Raw genomic sequence first — 23,761 nt, forward strand, 5'->3', positions numbered from 1 at the left:
TTTCTTACAGACATAACTAACAATTTTTGCACATGCTACCTTGTGATGATAGAAGTTATGAAAAAAATAAAATAAAGTAATAATGAAGAGAAACCGATCCAATTTTTGAATTTTGGTTTACCATAAATTTCAGTTCGGTTTTGTCTTGCATTTTTTGGTTTGGTTACCAAACCGAAATCAGCCCTTGTGCCATGCATTAAGAAACAAATTCGAAAAGATAGTGGAGTGGAAGCTGTGCAAAGCAATGAATATCGAATGTGGATGCAAAGTGCCAATAATGGTTTGCAGTAAAAAACTATTTTTGTTAATACAACAAAATATTTACATTGAGGAGCGGGGAGAGTTGGAAAAAAAAAAAGTTTACAAATGAAAATTTTGGTAAAAAACAATTCACAGTTACAAACTCAATACAATACAATTTATCAACCGCAGAACACCCACATTAACAAGATAACACTCACAAGAACTAGAACCAATGTAACGGCATAACGAGGAAAACACTTCACTACCCTCTAATGATCTTCAGCAAAAAAAAAACACTATTATGAGTCACCTCACATTGAGCTTCCTCCTTATAGTCCATTCTCATACGCACAAACCAGAACCAAAATAAAAACCAACCTTAACTCTAAAGAATGGTCGTTGCCCCATGACCTAAGTTTGATCTCTAATTTATAGACAACACAAAGACTCTCCTCTACAGAGCGAGAGAGCGACCACAACCACAAAGACTCTTCTCGCTAGAGCAAAGAACGATTACAACCGGAGGTAAAGATGATTTGAAGATAGAAGAAACATGTAAAGAAAAAGAGGAAATAGATCAAGAAGGATCGCCACTGACCTCAATGCCAACTAGGGGTGGGCACTTTAATGTATTTACTAACCTACCGAACACCAACAATTCTTAATCCACATGTGTATATATGCATACAATATAGTAGTTATTAATTACCCATGTTTATTTATACTTTATTTTAATAATAAAATTTAAATATTAAGTAACACCTAATGTTCTTCAACACTAAAATCACATGATTTAAGCGTAATATGACATAATTTGGATTATTCTTCATTCATACTCACTTCAGGAATAAAAAAACTACTCTCAACTCGTGGAACCCGCCTTGGAATGGTTTTGGTGGGTTGATTTACCCATTTTCTTAGGAGAAAATAGGTTTTAGTAATTCAAACCGAACCTATTGGTTAAAGTCCAACCCGACCAACCCACCCTATGCTCACTCGTAATGCTAATGACCAGGGTCGATGGCTAAGGGTTTTTCTTTCTTTCTGTTTTTCTCTTTAGATAGCGGCTAGCGTTAGAATTCAAGGGTTTGTTAGTATGATTAATCAAGATACTTATGATAATTAAACCATTCTATCTATTGCATGGGCTTCAAACTGAAAAATGAAAACAAGTGTCATTTAGCAATGCATTAAGAAACAAATTTAATTAAATGTGGAGTGAAAGCATAAGAAGAAAAAGTCACCTAGATTTAAATCTATTGCCAAGGTTTCTCGATTTGGTTCCATCCGGATTCTTTTTATGAAAATCATCATATCTTATCATTTCATTGTACTTCGTGCAGTTATAAATCATTTTGAATATTTTTATTTAAAATTAAACACAAACAGTACATAACGAAAACTACCGCACAATACTATGAACGGACAAAATGTAAAGATTCCTAGGATCGTCATCCATTTTCAAGAAAGAAAAATGAAGACAAGTGTTCTTTTGCCATGCATTAAGAAACAAGTAGAGTGGGAGCTTTGCATGACAAACGAATGTTGATGTGGATGAGAAAGTTTTTGCTGGATAAGCATTCGAAATGAACCCAAATAATAAGAAACTTTTTTTTTTTTTGAGAAAAATTATGTTTTTAAACACAACAAAATACTTGCGTTAAGGGATGTGGGGTTTGATTAAGTCACGTAATGGGCCAAACATGTATTTGGTATCAAATTTATCTTCAAGGGTTGAACTTAAGATTTTCAATAATTACTACTAAACAACGAAGATACATTTCAAAAAAAGGGAAGAAAAAAAAAGGAGTGAGGAATGAAAATTAAAAAAAAACATAAAAAAAGAAGGCACCTAGATGCGACAATTAAGCCATTTTATCTATTGTTAGGGAGATTTGTGTTGTTTGGCCATGAATAGTTACTCTTTAGGATATTGTTTTTTTTCGGTGGAATCTTTTTAGGATATTGTACGTCTAGCCAGAGAGGTCCATCTAGCAAGACGTTTTAGATCACATCAGACGGTTTAGGAAAGGAAAGGAGGTGGATTGTCTGCCTCCCATTTCTTTACTTTTTCTATCCCCTCATGTTTTGTGTGGTCACGGTTAAGCCACGTCAATATTTTATATTCCTATTATTTTTTGTTTTATTATTTTTATAAAAAAATCAATATAAAATGGTGACGTGACTTAACCGTTACCACACAAACATGAAGAGATAAGAAGAGTATGGAAATAGGAGGACAGACAATCCACCTCTGGAAAGGAAATATATATATACAGGCTATTTATGGAAGGGGACTTTTTTTTTAATGGGGACTAGATGTGGGGTTCACTTTACATCGAATTTCAGCGATCCGAACCGTCTAGTTTGTAAGTCTCAATTCATAGATCATCCTTGCAAAAATTCAATTTAATCCAAAATCATTTGCCTATTTGATTATCAAGATAAAATTTCATTGTTTCTTATATAACAAAGCATTCGTTAATTTTTTTGAACCCAATTAGATGTCTTAAATATTTCTGAATTGGCTTGGTGACGAACCATGATTATCCATTCTTTTCGGGTTCGGAGAAGGTTAGTTGGGAATTGCACATGTGGGCACGATCAAGCAGATTCATAGCTTATAAAGTATTGAATCTAGGACCTCCCTTTTTGTCTTTAGAGTTGTTTTTCGCTTTTTCCTACTAGACCACTTGTCATAGTTGGTGCGTAAATATCAAACATGGTCATGCCAAGTTGTGGAGCTTTATATAAAACATATATTATTGACTTTTGATGCACATATTAGCAAAACGTTTAGAAGTCTACTTATGATTTTAAATTGCATTAGCAAGTTGTGTATATTAACAAAAATAAAATAAAATCAGTCCCTTTATCATACGATCATTATCACCTTATTTGTAGAATCGTATCAGTGAGATTATGCAACCGATATGCTGTATAAACTTGCCTGGAATACGATACTTGTACTTGTATAAAGATCACACTCATGTAAAACTCGATTGCCAAGAAATCAGAGAAATTCTAGACACTCTAATTTTCAAGCGGATTATACATGGGACGTCATATGCCACGGTAATAATAAATCTGTTCTATGTAAGTTGTTCTTGTGCTTGAGTGTAAAACCAATTCAAACTGGAAGGCATCCATTCCCATAGTGGCTATATGTTGTTTGACCATTCAATAAGAACATCCTCTTGAGAAAATCAAAGCTACATATTTTCAAATAACATTAAATATTTTGTTTGTTCTACGACGTTAAGGTATCGTTTGGTATGCAGACGGGACGAGATGGAATGGAATGGGACAAGACAAGACGGAAAGGAGAGGGAGCAAAGATGCCCTCGGATGGAAACAAGGAGGAAGAAGAAGGTGACGGAGAGGTTATAATTGTGTTCCACGGATGTGGAACGAGTCGTTCCAGAGGGATGAGGCGGAACGAAAATTCACCCAAAACTCGTCTCATGGAACAGCTCGTTCCACCTGTTTGAGGCGCAAGAAACGTGGGACAAAACGCCTCGTCCCACTCCGTTCCATCCCACATACCAAACGGTACCTAACGGCACAAAGTCTCCGCTTTGTTAGATCACATCTCATGGAGGATAGGTATTGAAAATTATGTGCGAGAGTCTCTGCATGCGGAGGACCGTTGGGAGGATTGCTGGCATCAAAGGCCTATTTCAACATTAGATGCCAATTGCCGGCGTTGAAGACCAGTTTCCGGCATACCGGGAGGGTTGGCTCCGTCAGGGGAGGGCAAGCTGTAAATTTTTTTATATAAAAAATATTTGAACAACGTTTCACAAAACAATTTACACACAAGATTGTCCAAATTTATAAACCAAACTGGATGAAGATCGACATACATTAACATGTGGCCTCAAATTACACAACATAATACTGTCTTGTGAAAGAAAACTCCCTTTTCCACCAACACGTCCCTCACCGCTCATTTCTTACATTTGAACATGAAAGGTAGCGAGCTTCGATACAAAACTTAATATTGATTTAATTGATGCTAAAGAATGAACAAATACCCGACTTTTCACGAGGAACATAAAGATAATAAGGGACAATGTACTACAGTTACATACAGAAATACGATACGTCTAGTGACATTAGCATCCGGCAGCTTTCAAGAATTTGTCATAGGGACTTGAAGGCGGTAGTTTGAAAGAATGCTGTCCATACTCACGCGAGCAGAGGAGAAGTTGATTTTGTACTCGAATTTGATCATTGTTTGTCAACTTTAGATCCCCTTCTGAAAATTCCGTCGCCTGAAAGAAACCCAAAGAGTCACAACAAACCAAAACAGAAGAAAGGAGAGCACAACATACCGAACAAAACAAACCAGACCCAGAGAAAGAACAATTCAAAAGTGTGTTAGTTCCCGTCTATCATTCAGCTGTATTCTATTACACATTTGCATATCTATCGACTGTAGACCACCGTATATATCACTGTCCAATTTAAGGCACATTATTATTATAGTTCCAATAAGGACATGAGTTACTCCTTGCCATGTGATACGAGTACAAGTCACATTCAGATAGGGAAAAGTCACTTTGAAACCGAGCCATTATTTTTACACATCAAAATCTGTGATGCTGAAATCATAACCTCAGTAGAAGTCAGCTTGAGGGAACGTCTAAGTATCATGGCTGTCATATTGCTGTTATCGTCATCACCACAGTCATCAATGCAATAATTAACTCTTTTAAACCTCATGAGGAATATTCGTAATAATTTTCTTTTTTAGAGGAAAGGAGAATATATGGAGTTAGATCTGAAATATATTAGCTGGTTAATAAGTTCAGTAACAAATTAAAATCATAATGACATATTTACTAACCGTGGTTGATAACGTGTGGCATGTATTTTCACTTTCACTGGAGAGGACTATCGCCATGGTGTCTGCTTGCTTGAAACTATGAAGAACTGCCATCTTCTGTTGTTTACCTGTTACAAGGGCTTCACATTGACTCTTCATTTGGTCATAAGGTATCGGTGTTGTGGAAACTGGGTTGCTTGCAACTTCTCGTGCTGTTTCCAGAACCTGGTAGTCAGACAAGCCAATATTGTTATAGATCGTAAGCGTACCCCTTAGGTGTTTTCCAGCATAAAGATCATGCTGTTAATTCTAGCTAATTTTCAAAACTTTATCAGGTGAGAATATACTCAATCAGATTTTGGAAAGAGCTGATTTGTTTTGTTGTTCCCTTGTCCCAAACTTCTCCAATTCGTCAGAAAAATTGCACAGAATGCAATTTGCAATCTGTGTCCATTTTCTCAAACTCTTTCTAACAAAATGAAGAGAGGGGGGGAGGACAACGAAACGACTGCACCAACTTAAAGTCAATTATCTTGCTCTTTGCCACTAAACATGCAGCATAGCGAATGGCCTAAACATAAATTTCATAGGTGAAAGATAATAAACAAGAATCTTGTCTTACTGAATCCAGGAGCTGATTAACGCTTAGAATGTCAAGTGTATTGATGGAGAGTGATGATTTGCGGTCTGACTGACTTCCACTTGGTTCAGGGTAGGCTTCATCATCTGTCAATGAACCTGGAGGCATCACCTGAGAGAAAACCCCCTCTGTCATGCAACATATTTGAATGCTAGACATGAATATAGAGATACAAACATATGAAACTGAACCTCATCAAATTCAGGAAAATCTATCTGGGCAAGAGGAGAACATGGTCGTGGTGTCTCCATGAATAGCGGAGCTCCTAAAGGAAATGAATCATCAGGTGAAAATCCTTGTAAGAGTTCCTTCTTGATGCTAGACAACTCAACCTTTGAGAGAAGAGAGTTAAAACAAAATGTTAATACAATGAAAAAGCTAGGGCTGCATCCATTCATGGGGAGTGTAAATGTATTAGAGAGACAAATATGAAGTAATTCTAAGAAAGTTAGTATTGTATTTAAATTATTAACAATTTAAGGGAGAAGGGTATGACTATGAATATCTGGTCAAACCATGGATAATTTATCCTTAACCAAATGCTTCAAGTTTCAGCACCACTAGGAAAAACAACTATATCTTGATGATATAAACTGCATTATGGGGGTCCTGACGTAGGGATCACAATTTCTGTTACTTTGTTAGACATTTCATGAAGCCAACAATTAGCTAGTTGCGCTAAAAGCATTTCTTTGGAGATTATATTAGAAAACAAGAATATCACCTCAGACAATTTTGCAAATTTAATCATGAAGTGGGATATCACAGTTTCTCTTAGTAGCTGGTCATCTAATTCAACTGCTGACAGAGACTTCAATGCAGCCACTTCATCTTCCCGCAATGATCCATAAGATATCCTCTCCTTATCAGATTCAATAGAAACTGCCTGCAGCCAGATACCATCAACTAACTGAAGACCGGGATCAACCTGTAAATTTTTAAAAAATTCAAAAAATTGACAAAACGTCAAGCTCGAAAAGGATACATACATGATACATGTATATCAACTAATTATGTTAAAATGAAAGGGCATAGTCTGAGAGTTAAGATCTAGAAATTAACCATTCTATCTGTCATAGATGCTTTGAAAATTGGAATTAGCTCTGGGAGGTCACCAGCCCGGGCTGAAAATATAAGCATGTACGAGGCCAGGGTAAAGAGAGACCTTCTACGAGATGGGTCCAAACCACCTTCAGTCAGCATGCACAAAGAACATATTAGAATATTTTTCACCAACAAATAATTTAGAAGGTTTTTTTTTTTTTTTGTTTTTTTTTGTTTTTTTTTTTGGGTGAAACAAGACAAAGTTCACCACAACCTATTAGCTGCTGTTGAAAAAGGAAAGGGAGCTGTTATTGGCACTCCAGAAATCTCATTGTCCACTCCAAACTTTCTATATGTAGAAAGAAACAGTATACTTGTGAAGAGTGGACAATGAGATTTTTGAAGTGCCAATAATAGCCCATGTTTGAATTTCAAAACCTCACATCTTGTTTGAAACTGCACATGTTAGGCCCAACTATGGAGTATTGGCACCTACATGTGAAGGGCTGTACCATATCCTGATATCTTAATTTTTTGATAAAATCAAATATTATTAGATTTCAATTTGCAATAAGATTCTCATCGATGGAAATTTATGAATCACGGAAGGATAAAGTTAGGCAAACAAATAAGTGATGCACTTTTTCTTATCCCTCAAAAGTCACGTTACTTATTTAAAGAATACAACTTGCCTAGAATCATTACCCTTCGATTTACCAGCCATGCATTGAGCAGATGTATTTCTTGGTAAACACCGAATTGGTACAAACCCTTTGTAATGAACTAACCTTAAACTCAATTGTTCTAATCACAAAGGAAGAAACTCAAAACTAATAAACTAAAACGAGGATGTACTCTAGGCTCTAGCACAAAACCAATCTGCCTAGTCGGGACCAGGAAAAGGATAGGGTGATTCAAGAGTGTATCAACACACAAGTTCAACCTAATTGCATTTTATAGTTTTAGCATTATGATTCAACCTGCTTGCATTTTATAGTGTTACCATTATGATCCATAAGCACTGAATAATTTGTTATCAGATAATGATAAATCTGACTTACCATCTACATCCAAGGAAATAGTTCTAATAGAAAATGCCAGCTGGAAACATCTTACTAAAGCCACGTGACTGGAGGCCTGGCAAGACCAAAAGCAAAAGAAATCATCATTGAGAGTTAAGAAATGCCAAGGGGTAAAAATTGAAGAATTTTCAGTCTATCAGCGACATCAGGTTAAAATTAGATGAAAACCTCAAATCCACTTTACAGCTTCCCTGTAGAACTCTCTCCAAAATCACTCCATGGTACTTTCTAATTGTAAACTCACTAGGAAGGGAAAAGTTGGATTTCTAAGTGTAAAAAAGTTTGGTGGGTCAACTTGGATATTCTTAGGTTGCGAACATAACAAAGATAAAACAAAGCTGGGTTATACCGATCAAGATGTGCACCAGCTAAAAAGATAGAGAAACGGTATTGACTTATAGGCAAAATCTCACCTTTGATCGGGTAAACAGTAACGCGACGTTATAAGTGTGGGCCATTGCCTCAAAGTTCTCAGGGGTATTCTCTGCAGATGTTGCCTGAACCCAGATTGATGAAAGCAAAAGACTCACTTGGTGACTACTTAACCGAAGGGATGTTAGATCCTGTAAGATTTCAGAAAAGACATTTGATTAGATTTATTTAAATACTTAAATTAAAACACTGAATTTACAGCTCTTAACAACTAAAACTGAAATAATGAGTTTGAGATCTCATACTGTTCTTCCACAAGTCATAGCACTCTTGAAGTTGTGAGATTGACCAGATTGTTTCTCATAGACATCTGATGATATTTTACTTCCTTCTTCCCTCAGTTCTCCATTCAAAGGTACTACTGCATCTTTCTCTTCATCCTGAAGGGAGAAACTTCCCTCCTTTACCTTCTGCAATGTACTAACAGATGCAGAAACAGCTTGCAGAGGGTTCATTTTCTGCTCTAACCAAGGAGCAAGTAGGGAAGGCATAAGCACCATAGAGAAAATGCTGTGTGCTCCAACTCGTGTTTCATGGTCTGGGTGGGCCATTGCTAGGAGTAATTGGTGAAATAGAGCATCAGGAAAAGCCTGAACAGGTTATAACAACAGTTAGATAGTTCAACATGATGATATAAAGTAGTCCAGTGCAATTTAAAAGAGTGGCCTTGCCTTCTTGTGATATGATACATTAGGAACAGTAGAGACTATCTTTGCAGTTAGATAAACAGCAGAGATTGTCGCCCTAGCAACAGCAGTAATAGTTGAAATATTCTCTAGCACCACAGCCATCATATCAAGTATGGGTCCCACATCTCCAACCTGTGAACCAGAAACAGCATTACTAGTGTAACACGCAGAAAATGGTCCGAGAAGTAAAGGGAAAAAAGTATAATGAATGCACCACATAAAAAGTAACAACATACTTTACATGAGCAGTAACCTACTAAAATCTGTTTAATTTCCATGTTTATGTTTTGTTTTGTATTGTAGCGCCAAAACTGACGCACTTTCGGCCAACTTTCCTACATCTAAACTAAGACAAAAACATGACAGCAAAACAATTAAACAAAATTGCAAAATGACAGCATTACAATCCGAATAAATAGCACAAAAAGACCAGTCAGGAAACAAGAGCCCATAAGATGACCAAAAGCAAACTTTGTCCCAAAAAAATTGTTAAACACAAACTTCCTCCCCCCTTGTACAGTTATACTTCCAAAAAATATTCTATCAGAACCAAAACCAGCCAAGAATTTTTAGGATCCATGAGCTTAGAAATGGGATCATGGGGACGCGGCACCAAGATACTCGGCAATCCTTCATATAGGAATTGAATACAAAAATGTAGGTATGCAAAACAGAACCTTATAATCACTAAAATCTCACTTGTAAACACTACTTGAGCATCGGAGTGCCTTGTGCAGGTGCCTATCTTCTTTCATATAGAAGCTAAGACTGTTCGTAACTATTGTATTTGGAAGAAAAATTGAAAGTCTAGGAAGATCACTGAGTCCAGGTACAATTCTCTGATCCAATTCTTTATTATTTTTTTCTGACTCAACATTAGGTTTGATAATTCCACAATGTTACCAAAAAGCTAAACCTGCAGAGATAAATCGTGAGCCTTTTCTCTAACCGTCCTTGGTACAGTTGTCCTGAGACTTAGAATATGGTTTGTCTTTCTTAAATCCCTCAGCTTGGGGAGGATTAGAAAATGCACATATGTCAAACCCAACAAGATCGCTTCTCTCCCAATTTTTCTCGACCAAACAGTAGAAGGGAAGGATTAATTCTTCCCTTCCTTTCAAATCACCCAAACGAAAGAAATTTCAGGTTAAACTACAAAGAACTAACTTTTTAAAATTCTGCGAAGGACACACTCAATATGACCAAAAGACACTTCACAATAGGATAATCTTCTCTTTTCACATCATCATAATAAGTTCTTTTACCATTCTTAAAACTGCTCACCAATTGAACAGACTAAAATGCCATGGTATTTTAAAATGTTGAAGCCATGACTTCATTGTGTAACCTACTATCACCATTTGATCACTGAGAGAGAGAGAAAGAGAACAAACAACAATAAAAAACATACCTCAAGAAATTTCTTCAAACCATTCATTTCAGTATCCACGAAGATTATTACAAAATATTCATAAAATTCTGTAATACTCAATTTAAAATCTAGGCTTGAAAAAGACCAACCTTATTTGATAACTGCGAGATGCATCTTTCAAGTGCCGATCGGAGATCTGGGTTCCCTTTATCTAAACTCCTAGGGCTTGATACAGCAGCTTGAATTTGCAGGCATTTTCGTAAATGTTTAATCAGATCAGATATTGCACCAGTAATCGCAACCGACGCCTGCTGCTTTGCACCTTGTGCTATTTGTGTGGTGACATTAACAATATCAGTTTGTAGGCGAGGTTGTTTGACAACATTCTTATGATCCAAGTGCTTGACCAATATATGTAATAACAGATGGGAATTATCTCCTGGTTTTCAAGCAAACAACAAATATTTACATCAACAAAAGGATTGTTATAGGGGGGGAAAACATGAGGATGCAAAAAATTTCAAACCTGATTCCTCTAAAAGTGACTGCATATACATTAAAACATTATAGGCAAGTGGTTTTTCTGGGGACCAATGGTTCTCAGCATCAAAACTTTGAAAAAGCGGCTCAAGCACTCGACGCACTGTAGTAGCTTCCTTTGCCAATTTTGCTATGTTACGCAAGCAAACCCTAGACCAGTAAGAGGGGCTCTTGTTGGTATCACTGAGACAATGGCACATAAATCAAATAATGTTAAGACAACATTTACTGTTTCCTAGCACCACATAAAAGAAACTACAAGAAAAAAAGAACTAACATTGTGGGATCCAAATCAGGGTTTTCCAGACTTGGTAGTGAAGTAACCTTCTGACTAATAACAGGAAAAGATGAATCATGAACTTCTGCTTTTAGCACTCCATTAACCCACTGGTCCTGAGACTCAGAATATCGTCTGTCTTCCTTCAGACTTACAGGCTTAGTATAGATATCCGCATAGTTTTCCAAAGTCACTGATATGATCTATTCCAGAACAGGAAAAGTTACAAATTCATAAAAAAAGTCAATTGAACGCAGTGGACATGTTTCAATATTGATTATACTTCATAAAGCGTAGCGATTAATTAGAAAATTATTACTCTTCACAGTAGCCAAGCTCTCACTTGTTGCTTAAGTCAAAAATAAAAATAACAAGAGCCACACAAGGTTCAGCCTACTCACAGTGTCAAAGTCCATTGAAATATGAGAGTGCTCACCCATGAACCACACCTGCAAAAAATAATAATGCAGTACAAAGAGAGGAGAAATCATAATGTATGATATAATGTAATAGGCTTTCTAAGGCAATTAACCAAAGCTGACACTAAACCGAAGAAAAAAAAATACGGTTGATGAAAAAAAAAGATGATAACTGGCAAGTCAAAATATCAAATAATACATATATAAAAAGCCCACAATAATCGGAGGAATTAGTAAAACAAATAATAAAATATGCAAGCAGTCTACTCTCATCAAAGTGAGAATAATTAGGCATAAATCTAAAAAGTTTTAAATATAGTACAACCTTAATGATAATAGGACAACCAAATCACCCTCTAGACAAACTAGGAAATCTAACTTTGTTTGAAAGCTAATTACAGTATACTTCAACAATAACAACAGAGAATAAGGGAAAAGTGAAAATCACAGGATGAGATTTATGTACTTTTAAAATAAAAAGTAAATGTAAAGAGAGTTGACATGAAAACATAACTACTAATGTCATGAATTTCAGTCTGGATGTATAAATGTCACATTTATACAAATGCTTGGGTACTTTTCGAGTGATTGTCATTCGAGATAAAATAATAGAATATCCAATCTGAATGTAAACATGCACGCATGTATACAAGACTTCGCAATTCCACTAAAGCTGGGCTAGAAAAAAAAGAATGTACCATAAAAGCCAGAGATTGCAGTCCAGATGAACGTAATCGTAGAGCTCTTTCATTATCTCCCACTTCTTGAGCCATTTGACAAAGTTTAGGAATAAGGCCCTCTAGGCTGAACATGTGCGTACTGTCAGTCTACATATATTTCCATATGTCAGTTTCAATCAACCAATGGGAAAAGTAGAGCAGGATCAATGGTATATTGGTATGGCATACATAAGCTAAACCTAGAGCCTATATAACTCAGCATACAATGTTGCAAACTTTTTGTATTTATCATTTACCTGGCTTTGTATAAAGTCGACGAGAGTATTGCAACCCAGAATCCGCATTTCATCATGTCGAGTTTGTTCCAAAAGAATCCGGACAATTCCTAGTAAACTACTGGCAAATAGTGGCCTGTAACCATTGAAGAGCAAAGGTGAATGTCATAAAAAACCAAGCATATTAGAACTCAAAATGTTAAGATACATGGCCCTTTTTAGTTACACAATAAAAATATAAATATCAGGACAAGCATATGAGTGATGCCTTCCTTCTTGATGCATAAGCTAAATCACAAACATGGTACTGAAAAGAATCCACATGGGGTTTCGGAAACTAATACATAGTGCATTTTGTCGCAACAGAAGTCCTAAACACTCAGAAGGTTTAGGGCAACAACGATGTACAGAAGGGCTATATGATGCTTTGTAATCTTCTAGAAAAGATGTAAGTGCAGATGCCAAATTAACCAACAGAGTCCTGAGGCTCAGAGAATGAAGTGTAACATGTACATATAACCAACAACAACAACAAAGCCTTTTCCCACTAAGTGGGGTCGGCTATATGAATCCTAGAACGCCATTGCGCTCGGTTTTGTGTCATGTCCTCCGTTAGATCCAAGTACTCTAAGTCTTTTCTTAGAGTCTCTTCCAAAGTTGTCCTAGGTCTTCCTCTACCCCTTCGGCCCTGAACCTCTGTCCCGTAGTCACATCTTCGAACCGGAGCGTCAGTCGGCCTTCTTTGCACATGTTCAAAATCACCGGAGCCGATTTTCTCTCATCTTTCCTACAATTTCGGCTACTCCTACTTTACCTCGGATATCCTCATTCCCAATCTTATCCTTTCTCGTGTGCCCACACATCCCACGAAGCATCCTCATCTCCGCTACACCCATTTTGTGTACGTGTTGATGCTTCACCACCCAACATTCTGTGCCATACAACATCGCTAGCCTTATTGCCGTCCTATAAAATTTTCCCTTGAGCTTCAGTGGCCTACGACGGTCACACAACACGCCGGATGCACTCTTTCCATCCAGCTCGTATTCTATGGTTGAGATCTCCATCTAATTCTCCGTTCTCTTGCAAGATAGATCCTAGGTAGCGAAAACGATCGCTTTTTGTGATCTTCGCTAGATTGCTCCGGTCATTAGTGTGGATAAGTATATAAATGGATAGAGATAGGAAAGCAAACACAAGATGTACGTGGTTCACCCAGATTGGCTACGTCCACGGAATAGAAGAGTTCTCATTAATTGTGAAGGGTTTACACAAGTACATAGGTTCAAGCTCTCATTTAGTGAGTACAAGTGAATGATTTAGTACAAATGACATTAGGAAATATTGTGGGAGAATGATCTCGTAATCACGAAACTTCTAAGTATCGGAGTGTGGTGTCGTCTTGACTTGCCTTATCTGTCTCATAGGTAGATGTGGCATCTTCTCTGGAAGTACTCTTCCTCCATCCAGGGGTGGTATCTTTAACTGGTGGAGATGCACAAGGTAATGTATCAATTTCACTTGAAGCTTACTTGTAGTTTCAGGCTTGGTCAAGCGCGATACAAACCATGTAGTAGGAGTCCCCCAAGTCGCCGAGCTAGGGGGTCTGCTGAAAGAGGTGACAGACAAGGTAAGCAATCAGAGCTTCGACTGATTGTTCACCTTCTCCCCATCTTGCAGCAGCATGAAGGATAAAGAGAAGAAAAATGAGAAGAGATGATATGAGATACTTTTGCTTTTGAAGAAGTAACTTTCCACAGGCTTATTCTTGAACTGAGCTGGAGGGTTTTCTGGTTTCCTCCAGAGTATAAGGCCGACTGAAGAATTTGAGGGTCAAAACAAGTCCATCAAATCTAGAGTACGTTCCACCCTGCTGATATGGGATACTTTTGCTTTTGACAGAGTAATGAATGTATCGGCACGTGTGCTGTTACGCTTGTCTCCACATGCTTCCTTGTATCCTTCGCACTTGCCCTATCTGTTCCTCAAGCAGATGCGGAATCTTCCCTGGAAACATAAGATGTTGAAGATGAGTACTCGAGAGCAATGCCAGGTAAGTAATCAGGTAAGGGGTTCCAGGCAGTCAGTTCCTGGCTGGAAGCATGATTCCAAGTGCTGACTGATTGCTCTCTTTCTCCTTGTCTTGCAGGTAAAAACAAGGCCAAAAGAAAAGACAGGGAAAAAGCATGATATGGGATACTCTTGCTTTTAACCCTGATGATATGAGATATTCTTGCTCTAGTATAGCTTGTTTGCAGAGGTATTATCGGGGGGAAAGAAAGCTGAATATTTCGAAAGGCTTCGTTGGGAGTGCCCTCTCAGATATGATGAAGGGTTGAGCATTTTTGCAGGTCTGCCTGTCCGTTGGGGATGGAGGTCGACATATATAGGAGTCTCCCTAACAACAAGTAGTAATGCTATTCCTTTACCCTGCTTGGTCATAGCACGGTAGTGGGAGCTGCCAGTTTCACATGTTTTAACTCTGTCAGAGCACTTTGAAAAAGTGGTCTGTGGTATCTGGCTCTCGAGATTCGGAGAACGATGCCTCTTCGATTTTTGAGAAAGCAATCATGCTGGGGGTATGACTCTCGAGATTCGGAGAGCAGTGTCTCTTCGATTTTTGAGGAAGTAATCATGTTGGGAGTCTGGCTCTCGAGATTCGGAGGGTGGTGCCTCTTCGATTTTGGAGCAAGCAATCTTGTTGGGAGTGTTGTCTCGAATGTGAGTAAAGGTTGGGTATGTTTGCTAGTCTACCTTGCCACGAAGCACAAAGGTTGACACATAGGGACTTTCCAATTATCCAGCAATGGTACTGTTCCTTTACCCTCTCTTCGATTTTGAGAAAGTAGTCATGTTGGGAGTCTGGCTCTCGAGATTCGGAGGACGGTGCCTCTTCGATTTTGGAGCAAGCAATCTTATTGGGAGTGTTTTCTCGAATGTGAGTAAAGGTTGGGCATGTTTGCTAGTCTACCTTGCCACGAAGCACAGAGGTTGACACACAGGGACTTTCCAATTATCCAGCAGTGGTACTGTTCCTTTACAGTTGTGGGTAATAATATGGTAGCTAGACCTTCAAAATTTATGTGTCTAAACTTTTGTTAGTGCTGTTTCTTTGCTATTCTTTTACCTTTCTTGGTCAGAGCGATGTAGTGGGAGCTGCAAGCTTCACGTGCTCAACTTTGGCAGAGAACTTTGGCAAAGTTATTTGTGGTACCCATGAGCTATTGTTGCGTGTGGGAAGTGGGTGATTGAACAGTAAGATTCATGTGCTTTCTACTTCACCAGAAGTCTTCGACAGAATGCCCATAATTTCTGCAAAGCTGAGTGTGCGTGTGACAGGTGTTGACAAGGCTAGAAAAGTAGGTGCCTCTTCGATTTCTGAGATCGACCCTCGTGGTCTCTGAGCAGCCCAGCTTTTGAGAAAGCGAGCGCCTCTTCGATTGATTCGGAGAACGATGCCTCATCGATTTTTGAGAAAGCAATCATGCTGGGGGTCTGGCTCTCGAGATTCGGGGAGCAGTGTCTCTTCGATTTTTGAGAAAGTAATCATGTTGGGAGTCTGGCTCTCGAGATTCGGAGGGCGGTGATCTTGTTGGGAGTGTTTTCTCGAATGTGAGTAAAGGTTGGGCATGTTTGCTAGTCTACCTTGCCACGAAGCACAGAGGTTGACACACAGGGACTTTCCAATTATCTAGCAATGGTACTGTTCCTTTACCCTCTCTTCGATTTTTAAGAAAGTAGTCATGTTGGGAGTCTGGCTCTCGAGATTCGGAGGACGGTGCCTCTTCGATTTTGGAGCAAGCAATCTTATTGGGAGTGTTTTCTCGAATGTGAGTAAAGGTTGGGCATGTTTGCTAGTCTACCTTGCCACGAAGCACAGAGGTTGACACACAGGGACTTTCCAATTATCCAGCAGTGGTACTGTTCCTTTACCCTTGTGGGTAATAATATGGTAGCTAGACCTTCAAAATTTATGGGTCTAAACTTTGTTAGTGCTGTTTCTTTGCTATTCTTTTACCCTTCTTGGTCAGAGCGATGTAGTGGGAGCTGCAAGCTTCACGTGCTCAACTTTGGCAGAGAACTTTGGCAAAGTTATCTGTGGTACCCATGAGCTATTGTTGCGTGTGGGAAGTGGGTGATTGAACAGTAAGATTCATGTGTTTTCTACTTCCCCAGAAGTCTTTGACAGAATGCCCATAATTTCCGCAAAACTGAGTGTGCGTGTGACAGGTGCTGACAAGGCTGGAAAAGGCTGGAAAAGTAGGTGCCTCTTCGATTTCTGATATCGGCCCTCGTGGTCTCTGGGGAGCCCAGCTTTTGAGAAAGCGAGCGCCTCTTCGATTTTTGAGATCGGCCTTCGTGGTCTTTGAGCAGCCCAACTTTTGAGAAAGCAAACGCCTCTTCGATTTCTGAGATCAACCCTCGTGATCTCTAAGCAGCCCAGCTTTTGAGAAAGCAAACGCCTCTTCGATTTCTGAGCAGGCGCCTCTTCGATTTCTGAAGCTTCGTCGAGTGCAGATTTTTATAGGGGCAGGCATTAAGTTCCAAAGCACACTTGAATCTCCACCAGTAGAAGCTTCATTCTTGCACTTCTAAGATCTTGATTTGTCCGACCTCTTCTCTCTTCAACACCTTTGAAAATGTCTGGCCCCTCCGACCGTCGTTTTGACTTGAACCTTGTTGAAGAGGCAACCCCGCCTTCTCCAGACAACATATGGCGCCCATCCTTCGTCTCCCCTACTGGTCCTCTTACCGTTGGGGATTCCGTGATGAAGAATGATATGACCGCTGCGGTGGTGGCCAGGAACCTTCTCACTCCCAAAGATAACAGACTACTTTCCAAACGGTCTGATGAGTTAGCTGTTAAGGATTCGCTGGCTCTCAGTGTTCAGTGTGCAGGTTCTGTGTCTAATATGGCCCAACGCCTATTTGCTCGAACCCGCCAAGTTGAATCATTGGCGGCTGAAGTGATGAGTCTCAAACAGGAGATTAGAGGGCTCAAGCATGAGAATAAACAGTTGCACCGGCTCGCACATGACTATGCTACAAACATGAAGAGGAAGCTTGACCAGATGAAGGAAACTGATGGTCAGGTTTTACTTGATCATCAGAGATTTGTGGGTTTGTTCCAAAGGCATTTATTGCCTTCGTCTTCTGGGGCTGTACCGCGTAATGAAGCTCCAAATGATCAACCTCTGATGCCTCCTCCTTCTAGGGTTCTGTCCAGTACTGAGGCTCCAAATGATCCCCCTCCGGTGCCTTCTCTTTCTGGGGCTCTACCGACTGCTGAGACTTCTCCTAAGCAACCTTTGTGAAGGCTCCCTCTTGTGTGCTTATTTTGACTCATGTATATGTACATATTTGTAGCTTATCGGGGATATCAATAAATAAGCTTTCCTTCATTTCAACGTATTGTGTTAAATACACCAAAGCCTTCTTCGCTAAGTTCTTTGAATTTTCTTTTGTTAAAGCTTGTATGTTGAAGCTTTCTGAGTGGAGCATGTAGGTTGGGGTAGTGTTCTCTTAATTTCCCGAATGAGGAAAACTTCTCGGTTGGAGACTTGGAAAATCCAAGTCACTGAGTGGGATCGGCTATATGAATCTTAGAACGCCATTGTGCTCGATCCTGTGTCATGTCCTTCGTTAGATCCAAGTACTCTAAGTCTTTTCTTAGAGTCTCTTCCAAAGTTTTCCTAGGTCTTCCTCTACCCCTTCGGCCCTGAACCTCTGTCCCATAGTCGCATCTTCTAATCGGAACGTCAGTAGGCCTTCTTTGCACATGTCCAAACCACCGTAACCGATTTTCTCTCATCTTTCCTTCAATTTCGGCTACTCCTACTTTACCCCGGATATCCTCATTCCTAATCTTATCCTTTCTCGTGTGCCCACACATCCAACGAAGCATCCTCATCTCCGCTACACCCATTTTGTGTACGTGTTGATGTTTCACCGCCCAACATTCTGTGCCATACAGCATCGCCGGCCTTATTGCCGTCCTATAAAATTTTCCCTTGAGCTTCAGTGGCATACGACGGTCACACAACACGCCGGATGCACTCTTCCACTTCATCCATCCAGCTTGTATTCTATGGTTGAGATCTCCATCTAATTCTCCGTTCTTTTGCAAGATAGATCCTAGGTAACGAAAACGGTCGCTCTTTGGTATTTCTTGATCTCCGATCCTCACCCCTAACTCGTTTTGGCCTCCATTTGCACTGAACTTGCACTCCATATATTCTGTCTTTGATCGGCTTAGGCGAAGACCTTTAGATTCCAACACTTCTCTCCAAAGGTTAAGCTTTGCATTTACCCCTTCCTGAGTTTCATCTATCAACACTATATCGTCTGCGAAAAGCATACACCAAGGAATATCATCTTGAATATGTCGTGTTAACTCATCCATTACCAACGCAAAAAGGTAAGGACTTAAGGATGAGCCTTGATGTAATCCTACAGTTATGGGAAAGCTTTCGGTTTGTCCTTCATGAGTTCTTACGGCAGTCTTTGCTCCTTCATACATATCCTTTATAGCTTGGATATATGCTACTCGTACTCCTTTCTTCTCTAAAATCCTCCAAAGAATGTCTCTTGGGACCCTATCATACGCTTTTTCCAAATCTATAAAGACCATGTGTAAATCCTTTTTCCCATCTCTATATCTTTCCATCAATCTTCGTAAGAGATAGATTGCCTCCATGGTTGAGCGCCCTGGCATGAACCCGAATTGGTTGTCCGAAACCCGTGTCTCTTGCCTCAATCTATGCTCAATGACTCTCTCCCAGAGCTTCATTGTATGACTCATTAGCTTAATACCCCTATAGTTCATGCAATTTTGTACGTCGCCCTTATTCTTGTAGATAGGCACCAAAGTGCTCATTCGCCACTCATTTGGCATCTTCTTCGTTTTCAAAATCCTATTGAAAAGGTCAGTGAGCCATGTTATACCTGTCTCTCCCAAAAGTTTCCACACTTCGATTGGTATATCGTCTGGGCCTATTGCTTTTTTATGCTTCATCTTCTTCAAAGCTACAACCACTTCTTCCTTCCGGATTCGACGATAAAAAGAGTAGTTTCTACACTCTTCTGAGTTACTCAACTCCCCTAAAGAAGCACTCATTTCATGTCCTTCATTGAAAAGATTATGAAAATAACCTCTCCATCTGTCTTTAACCGCGTTCTCTGTAGCAAGAACCTTTCCATCCTCATCCTTGATGCACCTCACTTGGTTTAGGTCCCTTGTCTTCTTTTCCCTTGCTCTAGATAGTTTATAGATATCCAACTCTCCTTCTTTGGTATCTAGTCGTTTATACATATCGTCGTAAGCCGCTAACTTAGCTTCTCTGACAGCTTTCTTCGCCTCTTGCTTCGCTTTTCTATACCTTTCACCATTTTCATCAGTCCTCTCCTTGTATAAGGCTTTACAACATTCCTTCTTAGCCTTCACCTTTGTTTGTACCTCCTCATTCCACCACCAAGATTCCTTTTGGTGTGGGGCAAAGCCCTTGGACTCTCCTAATACCTCTTTTGCTACTTTTCGGATACAACTAGCCATGGAATCCCATTGATGCAGAAAAAGTAGATATTACTCTGCATCAAATAAACTTACTGAATTGCTTCATGAAAAAATGGACCACAAGAAAACACGAGTGGTAATGAATAGACTGAAAGTTAGAATCAATGAAGGGCTAAAGGACAAAAAAATTGAACAGTGCAATCAAACACGCATTGTTCTAGATCTATTAGATAATGCAAAGCAGTAAGACCAATTTGATTGATCTATCAATCCAAGTTGGAAAATAACCCATCCGATCTCAGATGCTGTTGACCAAAAACTACAGTTTCCCACAGTGTACGGTAACAGTTCTATTTCAAGAAATAAAGGTTATCTTTCATCATTTAAAAACTTCCCTTGCTGAAATCCCAATCCTGTTATAAGATTAAGCCACTTCAGACTTACATTTGCTCCTTACATGAAGATAACAGCTTCCTATAAATGCATAGCACCACTGTAACAGATCCAAAGTGCTCATTTCGCAAATCCTTGTAACATCGTTGCTCCAAGCTATCAGTGATCTGTGGGGAGAAAATGGAAACACATGAGATGGAGTATAGGAAGAATTTCTTTTATAGGTATGCACTTAAAGAAAAATTATAGAATTGGACATAAACATGATTTTTCCTATCACAACAGAATTTTAAAACAGACAAATTGTCTTCATATTGGAGTTAATGCCATTTCAAACAGTTCACAAAACAAAATTAACATCGGCCAATGTTGAAATTTTGAAAATCAAAAAATTGTCTTCACATCTGAGGTTAGTGCCATTTCAAACAGTTTATGAACCAAAATTAACATCTGGAAAAGATTCGAGCTTATCATAAATATAACTAGCTCTAGAAAATAAAATCAACATTTGTTATTGGATGGAAAACAGTATGAATTAGAAAAAATCATGGAATAACTTTGAACTCTACACCAAACTCATCAAAGAGCTATTCAAAATCCAATATCAACACTATCTAAAAAGACAATGTAAGTAAAGAAAATCTTCTGCCTCGAAAAACATTAAAAAAATAAAGAAGGCATTACCTTGGGAATTCGCAGTGGGTTCTTCATAGCATAATCACAAAGTTTCCCAATTTTCCTGTCATTTGGTTCAGCATCCTGCCAAACATAGTTTTGCGAATAAGCAATTTACCAGGTATCTCAACAAAGCTTCAAACTATTCAAAGTCTCAACTAGGACCTACAAAATAACTTATTAAAAGCAGTCACGGCTGCAATAGTAACAGGAGAAATGAAGCTTAACAGTAATTACACTAGCACGATTAGATTGAACATAAACCTAAATTTAAAGACTATATGTCTAACTTTACAAGCACCAAAGTATCACATTGTCAAATATCATAAAACGAACACCGAGTAACTAAGAAAGTCACTCCATACGCAAGTAGTTGCACGACTGCTACGTGAACCCAAACTTCTTCTGCAACAGAAAGTATCCATCTTTTTTACAATTTGATCACACAACAGAAGCTGATAACTAACCTGATTACGAGGCAAGATATCAGTAAGCAGCTTCTTGTAGCGTTTCACAGGCTGTCTTGACCTCGCACGCATTGAAGGACAGAAGAAGCATAGGTTCCCGCAGGCGGGCACAATCCGTCTCGACATAACCCCCATTTTTGAAGGAAAAGTAATTTAAACCCCAATACTGCAGAAAACTCAGCAGCCCTGCATGATCAAATACATCTCAAATTCACATAAACTTTCGTGTTCAAACGTCGGATGCCATTTCATGGTGTTGTCAAGAACCTCTAAAGCTCAAAAAATAAAAATCCAGCTGAACTAAGCAGCATTAATGGCATTACTACGAACCCAAATGTTCCTCAAAAAACAACCCAGATGAAAATTCAGCAGATTACAGTTCAGAATTCAGAAAAAAAAAAATTAATTCCACAAAAAAAGAAGCGAAATTCCCAAAGACAAAAGGAAGCATACCAATTCAAAACGCAGAAAATTCCACCTCTTTGGCACAATTAAGGGCTTGCGATTGCGATCGGGATCTACAGTATCCAAGACGCCAAAAGTCGACAACAACTACGTATCAAATTTCTAGAATTTTAAATGATATAAACAATGTAAATACCAATTAATTTCCAGAAAATTGATGAAAAAAAACAATTCGAATTGAAAATTAATTCGAAATTGAATTGGGGAATTTTGACTTAGAATATAGCCAAGGGGGAGGTTGAGGCGTGAAATCCCCCCAGGCTTGATTTTTCTCTGTCTCGGACATCAATATGAGAAATATCGGTTAAATTCAATTTTGGTCCTTATGCAATAATTGCAAAATTAAGAAAAAAAAAATAATGATATATTTTTTTTGTTTTTAGTGAACTGCAGAATGCAAATTGTGATTGTGAGGCGTGAAATCCCTCCATGGGGATCCAAGTGATCAACAAACATGGATCATTGATAAAAAATTGTACGGTCATAATTTTATTTTTTTTCACTCAAAACGATGCTGCTTTATTTTTGAAAATATAAAAAGTACAATTTTTTATCAACGGTCTACGTTTGTTGATCCTATAATCCCCGGGAAGGAGATCCGGAGAGGATCCAAATCCTACTAATCCCATTAATCTTTATTTCTTTTAAGAATATGATTAAATAAATCAACGACAAATTAATGGCTCATTCTAGAAGTATTTTTAAATGACTGAAAGTTCTTTTAAAAAAAACATTTTGAGTTTCAAAAACACTTGAAGTGTTTTATGAAAGAATAATCTGTTATGTGGTTTTTGGAGAAAGCACGTTAAGTGCTTTCCAGGATCAGTTTATATTTTTACGAAGAATTTATTCTAAGAACATGTTTTCTAAAAACATTTTCAGTCATTCAAAAACATCTCTCAAACGAGCTCTAAAAGACAACAATAATTGAGATAATCAAAGGAAAACAAAAACTTGGAAAAATCACTTCTTTATTACACACATATATATACAGTTTTCGATTTAATTAGTTTTTGTAATATGATATTTGAGAAAAATGTCTAAAAATTAAACAATTTGAATTGATGAAATACATGGGAGTTGAGGTCTCGAATCATTGTAACATTATATGGTTAGTGCTTATTTTACTTTTTACAGGTTCATTTTAATTTTCAAATGTTGAATCAAATTAATTAATGACAATTAATAAAAATATGTAAAAAATAAAAATAAATGTATAAATAATACTATCGTATTATATATCAACGATAATAAACAATTAAACCTCTCTGTACTCAAGATCGGTTAATGCAAAAGAAAGCGAATCCGGATCCTCTTTACGAGGATTCTGAAAATTCGTAAATCGTGTATGTTTATCGTACATCGAGCGATTAAAATTTATTTTAAATATTTTTATTTAAAATTAAACACAAACAATACTTGACAAAAACAAACTATATGATTATAAGGAACCAACACGATTCACAAATCCGTAAGATTCTTGCCAAAATATCCAGAGAGAATCTGTTGGAAAGAAAGCAAATGGTGCCGAGAATTAAGGGTGCTCTTTTCTTTTTGACTTTCTTGCCAATTGGGTCAAGCTTTGCAGATCATTTTTCGGTGGAATGTTATTTTACTCCAAAATATAAGAGTAATTAATTGTGTTTTAATCAGAAGATTAAAAATAAATAAAACCCACTTAATTTCACTAAATGACTTGGCATGCCATATCACCATGCCACATA

At 38.2% G+C, this 23,761-nt stretch overlaps 1 protein-coding gene across 2 annotated transcripts; it reads right to left on the bottom strand.

Annotated features, from left to right (window-relative positions):
• Positions 1-4,054: 4,054 nt before the first annotated feature.
• Positions 4,055-22,476, bottom strand: LOC103432787 (protein SEMI-ROLLED LEAF 2). Of its 2 annotated transcripts, none has more exons than XM_070819918.1 (20): positions 22,026-22,476; positions 21,573-21,758; positions 21,115-21,189; positions 20,482-20,597; positions 12,546-12,660; positions 12,268-12,396; positions 11,552-11,599; positions 11,151-11,353; positions 10,860-11,056; positions 10,483-10,772; positions 8,944-9,093; positions 8,518-8,862; positions 8,254-8,403; positions 7,820-7,895; positions 6,777-6,904; positions 6,439-6,642; positions 5,906-6,046; positions 5,697-5,825; positions 5,096-5,299; positions 4,055-4,520 (listed from the first exon to the last, which is right to left on the bottom strand). In XM_070819918.1, exons 2-20 carry the CDS (start codon positions 21,705-21,707, stop codon positions 4,362-4,364), a joined length of 2,994 nt encoding a protein of 997 aa, XP_070676019.1. In that variant the 5' UTR covers positions 21,708-21,758; positions 22,026-22,476; the 3' UTR covers positions 4,055-4,361. The 2 variants fall into 2 exon arrangements, with proteins under 2 accessions (XP_070676019.1, XP_070676020.1); XM_070819919.1 differs by having other exon boundaries at positions 21,573-21,738; positions 22,026-22,362.
• Positions 22,477-23,761: the final 1,285 nt, after the last annotated feature.

The sequence above is a fragment of the Malus domestica genome, chromosome 04 (assembly GCF_042453785.1).
Source record: "Malus domestica chromosome 04, GDT2T_hap1".
Classification (NCBI taxonomy): domain Eukaryota; kingdom Viridiplantae; phylum Streptophyta; class Magnoliopsida; order Rosales; family Rosaceae; genus Malus; species Malus domestica.

Bases quoted from the DNA above. Each gene is read 5' to 3' on its own strand.
- LOC103432787 (XM_070819918.1), bottom strand. From the start codon at position 21,707: ATGGGGGTTATGTCGAGACGGATTGTGCCCGCCTGCGGGAACCTATGC. The intron at 12,661-20,481 runs GTAAGTCTGAAG...CAATGGTTACAG, and splicing joins TCTTCATGTAAGGAGCAAAT to GCCACTATTTGCCAGTAGTT. The intron at 6,643-6,776 runs GTTAATTTCTAG...AAAAATTTACAG, and splicing joins CATCTATGACAGATAGAATG to GTTGATCCCGGTCTTCAGTT.